Source organism: Ylistrum balloti, unplaced genomic scaffold (genome assembly GCF_031769215.1).
Source record: "Ylistrum balloti isolate Yb309-2 unplaced genomic scaffold, AGI_CSIRO_Ybal_v1 Utg370000, whole genome shotgun sequence".
In the NCBI taxonomy this organism is placed as follows: domain Eukaryota; kingdom Metazoa; phylum Mollusca; class Bivalvia; order Pectinida; family Pectinidae; genus Ylistrum; species Ylistrum balloti.
In genome coordinates this window covers 326,857-339,995 of record NW_026782078.1, presented here as the reverse complement: position 1 = coordinate 339,995, position 13,139 = coordinate 326,857, and the positions used below count along the sequence as shown (strand labels likewise).

At 34.3% G+C, this 13,139-nt stretch overlaps 2 protein-coding genes across 2 annotated transcripts in view; one reads left to right on the top strand and one right to left on the bottom strand.

Annotated features, from left to right (window-relative positions):
- The window catches only part of LOC132548057 (mitogen-activated protein kinase 1-like), a 50,761-nt gene extending 43,627 nt beyond the window's left edge, over nucleotides 1–7,134 (top strand). The window contains exon 11 of the mRNA XM_060211883.1: nucleotides 1,695–7,134. The gene's annotated coding sequence lies outside the window, so the exon portion shown is untranslated. The remainder of the gene's footprint in view (nucleotides 1–1,694) is intronic.
- An 859-nt stretch (nucleotides 7,135–7,993) lies between these two features.
- On the bottom strand, nucleotides 7,994–12,919 carry LOC132548092 (uncharacterized). The gene is made up of 4 exons (XM_060211916.1): nucleotides 12,879–12,919; nucleotides 11,896–12,248; nucleotides 11,004–11,083; nucleotides 7,994–9,749 (listed from the first exon to the last, which is right to left on the bottom strand). The coding sequence occupies exons 2-4, from the start codon at nucleotides 12,177–12,179 to the stop codon at nucleotides 9,085–9,087; spliced, it is 1,029 nt and encodes a 342-aa protein (XP_060067899.1). The 5' UTR covers nucleotides 12,180–12,248; nucleotides 12,879–12,919; the 3' UTR covers nucleotides 7,994–9,084.
- Between the last annotated feature and the right edge of the window lie 220 nt (nucleotides 12,920–13,139).

Genomic DNA, 13,139 nt, shown 5'->3' with positions numbered 1-13,139 from the left:
AGAGAACAGTCCTACTGTGAATTCTCATTGTAATACATAGAGAACAGTCCTTCTGTGATTTCTCATTATAATACATAGAGAACAGTCCTTCTGTGAATTCTCATTATAATACATAGAGAACAGTCCTGCTGTGATTTCTCATTATAATACATAGAGAACAGTCCTTCTGTGATTTCTCATTATAATACATAGAGAACAGTCCTACTGTGAATTCTCATTGTAATACATAGAGAACAGTCCTGCTGTGATTTCTCATTATAATACATAGAGAACAGTCCTACTGTGAATTCTCATTATAATACATAGAGAACAGTCCTGCTGTGATTTCTCATTATAATACATAGAGAACAGTCCTGCTGTGATTTCTCATTATAATACATAGAGAACAGTCCTTCTGTGAATTCTCATTGTAATACATAGAGAACAGTCCTTCTGTGATTTCTCATTGTAATACATAGAGAACAGTCCTGCTGTGAATTCTCATTGTAATACATAGAGAACAGTCCTACTGTGAATTCTCATTATAATACATAGAGAACAGTCCTGCTGTGATTTCTCATTATAATACATAGAGAACAGTCCTTCTGTGATTTCTCATTATAATACATAGAGAACAGTCCTTCTGTGATTTCTCATTGTAATACATAGAGAACAGTCCTTCTGTGATTTCTCATTGTAATACATAGAGAACAGTCCTTCTGTGATTTCTCATTGTAATACATAGAGAACAGTCCTTCTGTGATTTCTCATTGTAATACATAGAGAACAGTCCTACTGTGATTTCTCATTATAATACATAGAGAACAGTCCTTCTGTGATTTCTCATTGTAATACATAGAGAACAGTCCTTCTGTGATTTCTCATTGTATAATACATAGAGAACAGTCCTGCTGTGATTTCTCATTATAATACATAGAGAACAGTCCTGCTGTGATTTCTCATTATAATATAAGAGAACAGTCCTGCTGTGATTTCTCATTATAATACATAGAGAACAGTCCTGCTGTGATTTCTCATTATAATACATAGAGAACAGTCCTGCTGTGATTTCTCATTATAATACATAGAGAACAGTCCTACTGTGATTTCTCATTATAATACATAGAGAACAGTCCTGCTGTGATTTCTCATTATAATACATAGAGAACAGTCCTACTGTGATTTCTCATTATAATACATAGAGAACAGTCCTGCTGTGATTTCTCATTATAATACATAGAGAACAGTCCTACTGTGATTTCTCATTATAATACATAGAGAACAGTCCTGCTGTGATTTCTCATTATAATACATAGAGAACAGTCCTTCTGTGATTTCTCATTATAATACATAGAGAACAGTCCTTCTGTGATTTCTCATTATAATACATAGAGAACAGTCCTGCTGTGATTTCTCATTATAATACATAGAGAACAGTCCTGCTGTGAATTCTCATTATAATACATAGAGAACAGTCCTGCTATGATTTCTCATTATAATACATAGAGAACAGTCCTGCTGTGAATTCTCATTATAATACATAGAGAACAGTCCTACTGTGATTTCTTATTAGACTGCATGGGGTATAACCACTGTATTCATGTTTTGGTAGACTACATACATATGATATAGCCATTAAATACAGGACTTAAAAAAATTGAGATGGTCAGTTTTTTTTATTATTCTTTACCTTTGTTTTTGTTTATTCCTTACAGGTATTAGAAGTGGATGACAGATCATATCATCACCTGCTTGTTTTCCATTTGTTGTTGGTGTATAAACATATAAACAAGACTTTTTACTCATTTCCCATACACAGTCTTTGGTGCACCATTATCTCTGTAGCAACAATGAATGTAACCCACATCAACTCAGGTCACCTTTGACCTTCATCAGGCTCTACCTTGGCTTTGGAGAGGTCCTTCCTGATTGGACAGTTACTACATGGTGTACGCATGAACTTATTACTGATTAAGGCAATGTTATAATTGCTGACAAAAATGTCAAGAGTTTAATCATTATTCAATAATCATTATTATAATCACAGGACACATGTTCATGTCGCTGTAGTAAACAAGACTAGTGTTGTCTATCTTCCTTTTTATAGAGATATGGATTGATCTGATATGGAAATACTGGGTTGTACAGTGGCTGACTCTATAACACGTCATACTGTCCAAGTGATGGATTGACTGAGATGGAAACCTTACTACTTTGATGAGTGACTTATTTCATGTGTCCTAGTGGGAGATAGAAATTTACAAATTCTGTGGATAGTGTTAGGTTTCATATAACACCTAAAAAAAATCAGACTTGAAAGCAGTAATATCATTGTCACTTTTATATGTTCTTGATTAACAAATCACAGGTTCTGTCATCTCAGTGTTAGGTGAAGGTCAAGGTTATCTAAAAATAGGGCATCAAGTTTTACTTTGGCTATGGATTTTGTTCTTTGTGAAGTAAAGATATGTCTTACCGTGATGAAACATGTTGATACTGCTGTTTAAGATGTCAAATCAAATTGAGAGCATAATGCCAGTATTTACCACATAATTATCAACACCTAACACAATCATTTTCTTAGTTCAAAGGAAAGTAACACCAGAGACACAAATCTTTGGGTTTTCATCTGTAGTAGGACTAGTTGAGACATTTCCTCAACTTTGTAAAATAATACCACATAATTATCGACATTTTACACCATCTCTTTTTTATTTTTTTAATTCAAAGGGAAGTAACTCCAAATTCACAAATCTTTGGATTTTCGTCTGTAGTAGGACAAATAGAAATATTTCCTCAACTTTGTAAAATGATACCACATAATTATCAACATCTAGCACCATCTCTTTTTTTAACTCATAGGGAAGTAACTCCGGAGATTTTCGTCTCTAGGAGAACTACTAGAGATATTTCCTCAACTTTGTAAAATGATTATGATCAGCATTTTGTAAAACATTTAAATTCATAAAATCACAGGATGATAGGACAATTCTCCTCAATGCTTTAAGTTAAGTCTGTGTGATTGTTTGACATACAAGCTGGTCATACCAGTATATAGAATGCTAAACCAGCATCTATTAACACTGTTAAGATTCTCACTTATGTTTTGCTCTTTAGTCATGAATATTATAGGGCAAAATTAATTCATGCATTATGAACATCATCACATCCTTTTAATTTCGTTATTTTGCATATTTTCTCTCAATCATGACTTTTTAAAATTTCATTTTATGAACATTCTAATCAACACACTATTTAATTCCATATAATTCACACTTTGTGAAGGTGGGAATAGCTCGAGATATTTCTGTTGAATGACTAACCCTAGTAATGTTACATGGGGGATATTTGGGTTAAAAGTTTAATTGATAAATATTATTGCTTGCCTTTGTACTTTTATTTTCTATGTCTGGTTAGTCTATATGTGAAAACTATCACCACTGTTTAACTTTGGTCCATTTTGCTCTTTTGTCAACAAGGTGGGGGGGAAAAAAGGTGGCTAATGTGTAAAGAACGAGCTATATCTTCAGCTTTTAAGGCAGATTTAACACTTGTTGAATGTTTCCCTGTATACATTTTCCGGATTGTTTTGTAACATTTTTAAGTCTCCAGCTGCCTTTGTTGAACAGAGTTTCTCTTGTAAATATTCAGTAATGACATATTCTGTTATACAAAGTGGATATCTTTTCTTCATTGAAAGTAATTTTCTTAGACTTTCTGTGATTATTAGATGTAACAAGTAATGAGTTTGATCAATATGAAATTGCCTTCATTGTAAATTTCATAATTGCTCTTGCAAATGTTTTAAACGCACAAATATCATGGCACATGATGAAAACCCCAAAACTTTCGGAATAATTCCTTCTTTACTGTGACAACACAGAATGTCTGAAACATTAGTGATGGTTCCTTCATCAGAGTGACAGAACACAAATTGTCTGAAACATCTGGAATAATTCCTTCGTTACAGTGACATAATAAAAAAAGTCTGAAACACTTAGAATGAGTACTTCTGACAATGACGTAACATTAACTGTCTGAAACACTAGGAATGGTTGCTTCTTTACAGCTACATTACACAAAATGTTCGGGACATAAGGAATGGTGATATCTATACTGTGACATTACAATATCTGAAACCACAAAAATAGTTGCTACAGTAGGTGTTTTTTCATCTTTTCAGTGTTAGTAAGATTTTGTGGCGTTGTGGTGAGTAATCCTGTCGTCAGGAGTATTTACAGATAACATTGTTTGCTTTATATAATGGTATTAAGTCATACTAATTTGTTATTAATTATAGACATAATATACACTGATGATTGTTGTATTTTTAATACCAAGTGCTTACTTTGTACATAGTCCTTTATCCTATACAAACCTGTATAGTTTGTTACTTTATCGGGGCCCTTTTTCTCGTGAAACAACTCTCGCACTCGAAACATACTAGGTTCTGTGCATAAACTGAAATATTCTTTGTTCTTGAAATGATATGGTATGGTATGACATTTCGTCATTCTGTCCGTCTGATAACTGTTTAATGCTAATACCTTGGTAGTCCAGAAGGACAAATTTTGTGTGGAAAAGTAAATGTCAACTTTATTCCATACAGGAAAAGAAATTTCAAATTAATCTGGAGCATCCTTCAGTGAAGAGGCAGCATTTGCTTAGTGTTAATGGAGATAAGATGGTAAGGGGGCCATTTGCAAAAGGGAAGACAAGGAAAATAAATCTTGTGAAAGATGTGTATGTATTTTACAAATGGAAGCACTGAATCTTGAGTGTTTTCAACTCTCAAGGAATTTTTGACAAGGAATTGGATTACATAAAGGAATTCTTTAAAGTTGGTTCCAAGAGGCATTACCTTAAATAGAAAAAAAATACTTTGATAATGGTAGGAATGAGATTCCCTCCCTCCGCCTTATTCCTGAAGTATGAAAGTGAACTGATGCAAAGCCTCTTTTGTTTACAATGAATTTGAGATTCTCAAGACTTGGTTGAAATATGTTTTTATAATATCCAACTTACCTTTTGAATTACCCAGGGTCTATGCATGGTTTTTGCACAGAAAATAGGTTTGAGCACGAGAATGCTTTTATGAGGTCAGGCCCAGATGTTGTCTTGAACAGATTATGTGATCTCGTTACAATTAAATTTCATTTGAAGTATGCCCATATATAGCTATGTTATTTGCAGAATTACCATAATTTTGGTAACATAACTTTATACGGGAAATTCATTAGCTACATAACCATATATGGACAATAATTCCAAGCTGACTATGAAAGGACAACCTTGAAGGACCATATTTCAACTCAGGGTTGTACTCCTTGGTCACTGATGATGCCCATATATGGCTTACCTAGTGCTATGACTAGAGAAGATATAATAATTGGAAGACTTAGCCTTTGGAGTGTGGCATTATGTTAAATTTTGTGAAGATCCCTCCCCCCTGTAATCTGAAAATATAACACCCTTTTTCACTATTATCTTTTTAATACATGTACAAGTATTTTATTACGACAGATTTTGAAGACATTAGGTATCTGCTGGTACATTCTGTTTAGAGGTTAATTTAGCTTGTTATTTGTTGTGTATTGAATGTACATTACCAGTATCTTGAGAGATACAGGAATATTTAGAAAGAGACCATTTTACAGTTATAATTTGGAAAAGGTTGGTAAAGTTGGTGGAAGGACTGATGAATTTGAATATATCTTGCCATTTTTGGGAGGAAAAATGTCGAGACAAAACAGAATTATATACCTATACCTGTAACTGTTGTGTGGTACACATTATTTAATAGGGCATCGGACCTAATGAAAAGATTTGGGTATGTTATATTTTGCTTTTATTTGCAGAACTTTTATAAATAGTATATTCAAAATGGATTCTCATGTTCTGGTATGAAAATCTAACATTGTACATTTGTGCATCAAGATTAAAGGGAAAATATTAAGGTTTTCTTTTCCTTCCAATTCAGTTTATTATAGCTATATAAAGATATTGTTGATATATAATGAAATGATATTAATGAGAATTGAGGGGCGATATATATCCGTTGTATAATGTGCCAGTTGAAATAATTTGGGTCTGATTTTGAACGCAAACAGTAATTAATTATATTATAGGGAGAGGGTATGAAGCAACTTGATCTTCATATTTAATATATTAACATTTTTTGTTATAAAAGGGACATAAAGACAATGAAAATTGTGATATTTGCTTCTTTTTTTTTTTAATTCATCCAACCGCCATTCATTGAAGTTTTGAGCTCTCCTGGTCCAAACTGTCAAGTTAACTCACATTACAGTGTGTCAGTAGTCGTCATTGTCTTAAATTAAGGGCTAGATTTTGATAAATTCTAACGCAGAGCATATACAAGGAAGTGAGATGTATAAATAAGTATGGTTAAGCTTTGGTCAGATACAGAGTCCAATAATGGAAAGCATTGATGTTTTCGAAGACTATTACTCCGGCACAAGTAAGTGGATTTTAACCTAACCTGACATGGAGCATTCTTGTGCTAATGGAGTTCTAAGTTGTATATACATGTTTCTGTTAAAGCCCAATTCAAAACTTATTTGAAAAAACTCTTTTGTTGTGATTTTTGTGAGATACATTAAGCAAGTAATGCTGGACTGATGGTTCTTTTTCGAAACTAATACAAAGGGTTTCATTGTCACAGTATTACTGCTGGTAATACAAGGATAATATTGAGATTTATTAGCCAAAAGTCTGAAGAATTATCAACAAATTTTATAATATGGAGAGCCAAAAGATTGTTGGAATTAAAACAGTTGTAACGTTGAAGGCTATCTATTTTTGCATTGGTTATAGATGAGACCTATATTACTGAGACAAGTAATGAATATTTTGATGAACAGTTATCTTCCTTTGTTTTCACATATTTTCTATTTCTTTGGTGCATTTACAAATTACTGCGATCTTTGATTAAATATCTATATTATATATTATATGTTACTTGTAGTGCATACTGAAATCATTTCCTACTGATCATGTGACCAGGAAGCGTGAGGTGCAAGTTTCATGTCTCGGGAGAAAGACCAGATTGGATGCTTGTCTATTGTACCATTTGTGGTTATGTTGTCTTTATATTAGAAAAAATATAAATAAACTGTGCTTATGACATTTTCAGTCAGAATGGTGTTTTTCTTTTTCAACAATTAAGCTATCCATATACTGACATGGTAGGCTATCGACATATGTCCTCCACATACTGGCAGTCCATCCACAGACTTGTAGGCTTCCACATACTGGTAGGTTATCCACATATTTACAGGGCTTCCACTCAATGATAAGCCATCCAGAACCTGGTAGTCAATCCACTTACTGGTAGTCCGTCCATCTTGGTAAGTCATCAACATACAGGTAGCCCTTCCACATACAGGTAGCCCTTCCACATACTGATAGTCCAATGCCTTACTAGTCTTGACTACCAGGTTGTGGTAATTTCTCTAGTTGAGTGGTATAGTGTCTGGCTAGAGACCGAAAGGTTGCAATTTTGAATCATGGAGGGGGCAGTGTTTTTCATTACTCCTTCCCAATACAATTCTAGTATCTGTTTATTAGTTAACAAACTGCTAATTTATATTTCTTGGACACTAACATACTGATTTGTCATTGTTAGTTGCATGTTCAATTAAAATGTATTACCACACGGATCAATGACTATACAATGCACAATATAACTATGTACTGGTCAATTGTTAGATTGGCCAAGTAACTTAGACCATTAGATTATGCTATCATCTGAAATTGCTTTGTAACCAGCCTGGAAAAAATTAGGATACAAGGGTATACATCAGGAAATTCAACAACAAAAACTAGGAAGTCAGCTGGAAGATGTATCAACACCATCAAAATACGTTTTAAAACCCGACTTATAAGTAAACAATAAAGGTGCTAGAGAACTGTCATTCTGTGACAGATGTATAAGGGCAATGTCATATTGGAATGAAAATACCAGTGGAAAAAAATATATAAAAACATAATCAATGTTTAAAAGTTGTCTCTAGTTTAATATGTTCAGTAATAAATTATTTCAAAATATCTAGCAAAATTAACGTTAATAATTATTTATAAAACGCGTAAGGAACCCTTTTTTTCTCACATCATGATCTAAGGGCTATAACTCATGCCACATGATTACATGAATACCTTGACATTTTTTTTATGAAGAGCATACATAATATTACAATGTGTGCTAGGTTAATTGATGGGTGCAAACCTCTTTGAACAGACTAAAGGAGCATCATGGATTGGGACGCTCATGCTCAATACATAGATCTGACAGTTAATATGCAAAATATGGCAATGTGATACAACTCACTACAAAATACACAGATTCATCTTGTTGTGGAGATTAAACTAATATTTATCTACAATATGCGGCATTCTCTGAATAGAGTAATATATTAGTATATATAGTACATGAGGCCAATATTTCCTGTCTTCCAGATCACAGTTGAATAACTTCAAGTTTTGGAACAGTAATATAACTAGGATAACAATGAATACACTGTACCTAGTGTACACTTTATATTAAAGTATGTACCACACATATACAGGTATATATTTATTAAATGATTGTACCATTATTCAGTGGACACACTCAATAACCGAAGTATTATTTTAGTGTACGAATCCATGTTTTATGACGGACTGAAAGAATGGACATTAAACCTCAAGATTACTGATGTCTTGTTAACTAGTTTCACAATGAACATTGGTTTTGGTTTTTTTTCATCATTATGTTTAAAATACAAGTAAAATTTACTTCAGACCTTTTATAAACTTAGTACTGTACATTGTAAACTTTTTTATCAAGTCAATCTGTTTGTGAAAGCAAGATGTATTGCAAACATACCTACTAAATTATACCTGCACACACAAGATACTCCACAAGTGTATCTGTCTCAATGATGAAATATCGTAAAGTTTGAACTGAACAACTTCCCTGTAAAATACTGACCATGTAGTTGAGTTGATCCTACCTACACTAAGTTTTATTTCTTAACAAAAAGATTACACCTTTCTGTCTTGCAGTCCTCAGAGTTTAAACTAGAACATCTGAAAAATCACCCATCACACACCACTTCCCTCGGCAGGAGGAGGAGGTGGAGGAGGCGGGGGAAGTGGTGGTGGGTCTCTAGCACCACTCATTACTGTGTCTGTTGCTGCCCTCTGGCCAGTGGGAGTGGCTGTCAGAGGACTTATTGGTATGTTATCAGCAGGTACAGGAGACATCACAGACGATGTCATCACAGAACCATATGATGTCTGGGGAACATTCCCTTGAGGAATTCCAATAGGAGGATTTCCAAAGTCTTTGTTAGGTTTAGCTATAGCAGGTGGGGTTATATTGGCATTTGAGTTGGATGTAGACCAAGATTGTGGAGTCTGGCAAATTTCTGTAGCGGGCATGGACCGAACAGGTGTAGTTGACCCAGTATCCATGGGGGGTCGTGTAGGTGTGTTTGCAGTTGGTCTTGTTGGTCTCATGCCCAAACTTGGGGAGGAACCAGGTCTAACAGGAGCTGGTGAAGAGGCTGGAGAAGACCCTGGGGATCTGTGACCTCCTGACCCTGGAGACATTCCCATTCTAACCCGACCACTGGGGATGCTACCTGGGCTACGTCCTTGACGTCTGGCTTGTTTTTCTGCTGCATTTTGTATGCGCTGCATCATTATGTCTTGTAACACTTTGTCCATTCGGGCTACCTTTTTCTGAGATTTTGGTGTCTTCACACCTAGAGAAAGTAGCAAATACAAGATGATATTTCTATGACAAGTAAAACTGAAAAAAAAATGAGACATGATTAACATCACCGCTAAAATTACTTCTGTTTAACATTTGCTATGTGTAAAAATTTGACAAAACCCCTCTTAGACAATTATAAATTTTATATATTGTTTTGTCTAAAGATTTTAATAGAATTTACAAAAACAAAAAAAATAAAATAAATTGCTATTGTGGAAACAAAACCAAAAAGGAATACCAGAGAGATCCACTATCCTTCAATCATTATTGTTAATTAAAAGTTGTATTTTTTCCCGATTTTTGCTATTAATCATACAAAAATTTGAATATTCCTTATAAGAAACAGCAATATTAATAATTTCTTAAATCCAAGATTGTTGCCTGTCAATTGCTTTGTTTTTTCTAATCAGTCCCAAAATCAGTGTGGCACTATTAGGGACCAAGGGGATCCTAAATACAAAATTTGTGAAAGAAAGTTCCTCTGAAGAAATAGTGATAACATTTCATGGTTAAAATCCAAGATGGTCATCTGTTAGTCATTTTGTTTTTTCTGATCAGTTCCAAAATCAAAGGGGCACAATTAGTTGCAAAGAGAAATCAGCATAGTGACTTTCGCAGTCAAAATCCAAGATGACTACCTCTCAGCTATTTTGCTTTTCTGATCAATTTTAAAGTCAAATTGGCACATAAGTGACCAACAGGAAACTACACATGATAATTCAGAAAGATCCATCATGTACTTCTCAGGAAGCAGTGATATACTGTACTGTCATTGTAAAAATCCAAGATAACTGCCCATCAGCCATTTTGTTTCCCTGATCAGCAAAATCAAATAGGCACAACTTTGGACCAGAGGCAAAAAATTTATATGAAATAGATATGAACTTTGAGAATAGTATATCTTGTATATTTCAAGAACAGTGATAACAAACTTTCGCAGTCAAAGTCGAAGATGACTGCCTGATCAGTCACAAAATCAAACGGTTATGATAAGACACCAAGGTAAACTTTACTGCAACTTTTGAACACAAATAAGATCATATATTTTTGCACCAATAGTGCATGAATAGCTTAATAACTGAATATCTGTGTCTTGTACATTCACCAAACTATTACTACCCACTCTATTACTTTTATGTTTTGATAATGTGTGTATCAGGTGTAATGTGTAAGGTCTCTACCACCTTGATTCAACATTATGTAATGAGTATACAAAAGTGGCAAATACAAGTCTGTTACAAACCTGGTGTTCTCCTGGGAGTCACTTTGGTGGTAGTATCAAATTCATCTTCCTCAAAGTCAAATTCAGTTGGCTGTTGTGGCCTGTAACATAATGTTAATGAATGAATCCAAGCTAAAATTCTTAATAATCTAATCAAAAGTGATTGTTTAAAGACAAAATTCAGTCTGTTGACAGCAAATGTTGCATTGATGCCATAACTTATAAATTGATAAGTGCATTAAACAGGAGATCTGGGAGGGCTCTTTGAAAGTTAGATCTTTTCCCTTCTTTTCTGTTATCTTAATGGTAAAAAAATTTGAACATTCCTTTGTAGAAATAGCGATGAAAATCAAACAGGCACAACTAGGGATCAAAGGAAACATACACATGAGAGATGCGAAAATAAAATCTAAGCGATAACAAACTTTATTGAAAAAAAACCAAGAGGGCCGTCTGTCAGCCATTTTGTTTTCCTGATCAGTCCACAAATCAAACAGGCACAACTAGGGACCAAGGGGAACCTACAGATGATATATGAGAAAGACCAATCCAGTTCTTCTCCAGAAATAGCGATAACAAAAAATTGTTGACAGATGGACTGACGACAGACCATGGATGTAGGGCAATTTGAATAGCTCACCATCTGATGATGGCAGGTTAAAAATAATAGAATATCCAACCTATGATATACAAATAAACAAAAAAAAAAAAAAAAAAATGAAATGAAAAATACATTATAAGATTATATTGTGAATTTAGGGATATGGAAATGGTTTTAAGGATTGGATATCACAACCCTTACAAACTTAAAATACATTTGACATTTTTTAGATGGTAACGGTACCAAACCAAAAAAGAATGAACAGATTACCCTACTAAACATGAAAATTTGGGAATAATTTTGCTTCCTCACTTTGGTTCCTCTTCTGCTTCCTCCGGCTCCACCTCAATGCTAGGATCCTGGGTGGCATCCATATCCTCTTCTTCTGTCCCCTTTGGTGGTCGTCGACCAGGACATTTCCAACTTAATTCTAGAACTTTTTCTTTTTCAATTTTCTCAAACATTTTCAAAATGTCTTCAGGTTTAGGTTCCCATACACCTTTTCCTGATTTTGTAGGGTCATACTTCTCATCATCACTGCCTTCAACACACCAAGTCTCTTTTTCCGTCTCCGAGTCACCACCAATCAATCCCATGACAGCTGTAGCCTTTATTCAATGTCTAACGTTAGCATATGTTTTACATCCTATGTCTCAGCAGAAAAGCTGTAAAAACAAAAGAATACATCACTGATTCAGTTATTGCCTAATCAATTAATGAATATCAATCACAACAGCATCAGAGTGAGGTCTTTAGATTTATTACTAACCATAAAGCGATTTTGCCTTCTAAAGGCTTCTTCAAGGTCCTGATGAAGCCCAGAGAGGACAAAAAGTATGAAATTTAGTATTAAATCTAAAGATTCTAAAGTACATCAGATTTAAAAGAAACTAAACAAGGGCGGTCATCGACTGGAAATTACAACTGAGAATATAGGCAGGGACGTGATATAGGTATTCAGCGATTCACTGCGTTGGTTCCTGCCATGTTGGATACATGTAATTATATAAACCTTTCCACATAATGAAACCATAGATGTTTCTATTTACTTGGGAAATATCATATAAACGCAGAAGAAGCACAAACAGAGTGTTATTGTACAGAAGCGAATGCTGCCAATCACGAATCGAAATACTTCGCCTAACAAAGCTCTCAAGTAGCTGGACAGTCGAACATCATGCCGAGAATATAGCGTGATGCAATCATGAAATACACATTTTAATCATATGTACATCATAAACAATAGTTCAAATTCGTACAACATATTTTTGCATGACATAAGTAACAAATGCTACCTTAAATTAACGATAATACATAAAGACGTATCTCCTGACAACTCCAGAATTGGTGTTTCCCGCACATTGACGTGGTCGTTTCGGCGCTTAAGCTTTTCGCAGATAAGATGCTATGGACCGATTTGATTGGTCAATTCTACCGGAAGAGTGGGAAGTTCAAAACAACAGTGGATGGTGTTTGGGGTATGTATGCCACGGAGGTATTTTTATTTCTCGTGGAGACAAAGTTTATCGCACAATTCGCATCATATTACAATAGTA

Coding starts and splice junctions, on each gene's coding strand:
- LOC132548092 (XM_060211916.1), bottom strand. CDS start 12,179: ATGGGATTGATTGGTGGTGACTCGGAGACGGAAAAAGAGACTTGGTGT. Junction 11,084..11,895: donor GAAGCAGAAGAGGAACCAAA/GTGAGGAAGCAA, acceptor ATTATGTTACAG/GCCACAACAGCCAACTGAAT. Junction 9,750..11,003: donor GACTCCCAGGAGAACACCAG/GTTTGTAACAGA, acceptor TACTTTCTCTAG/GTGTGAAGACACCAAAATCT.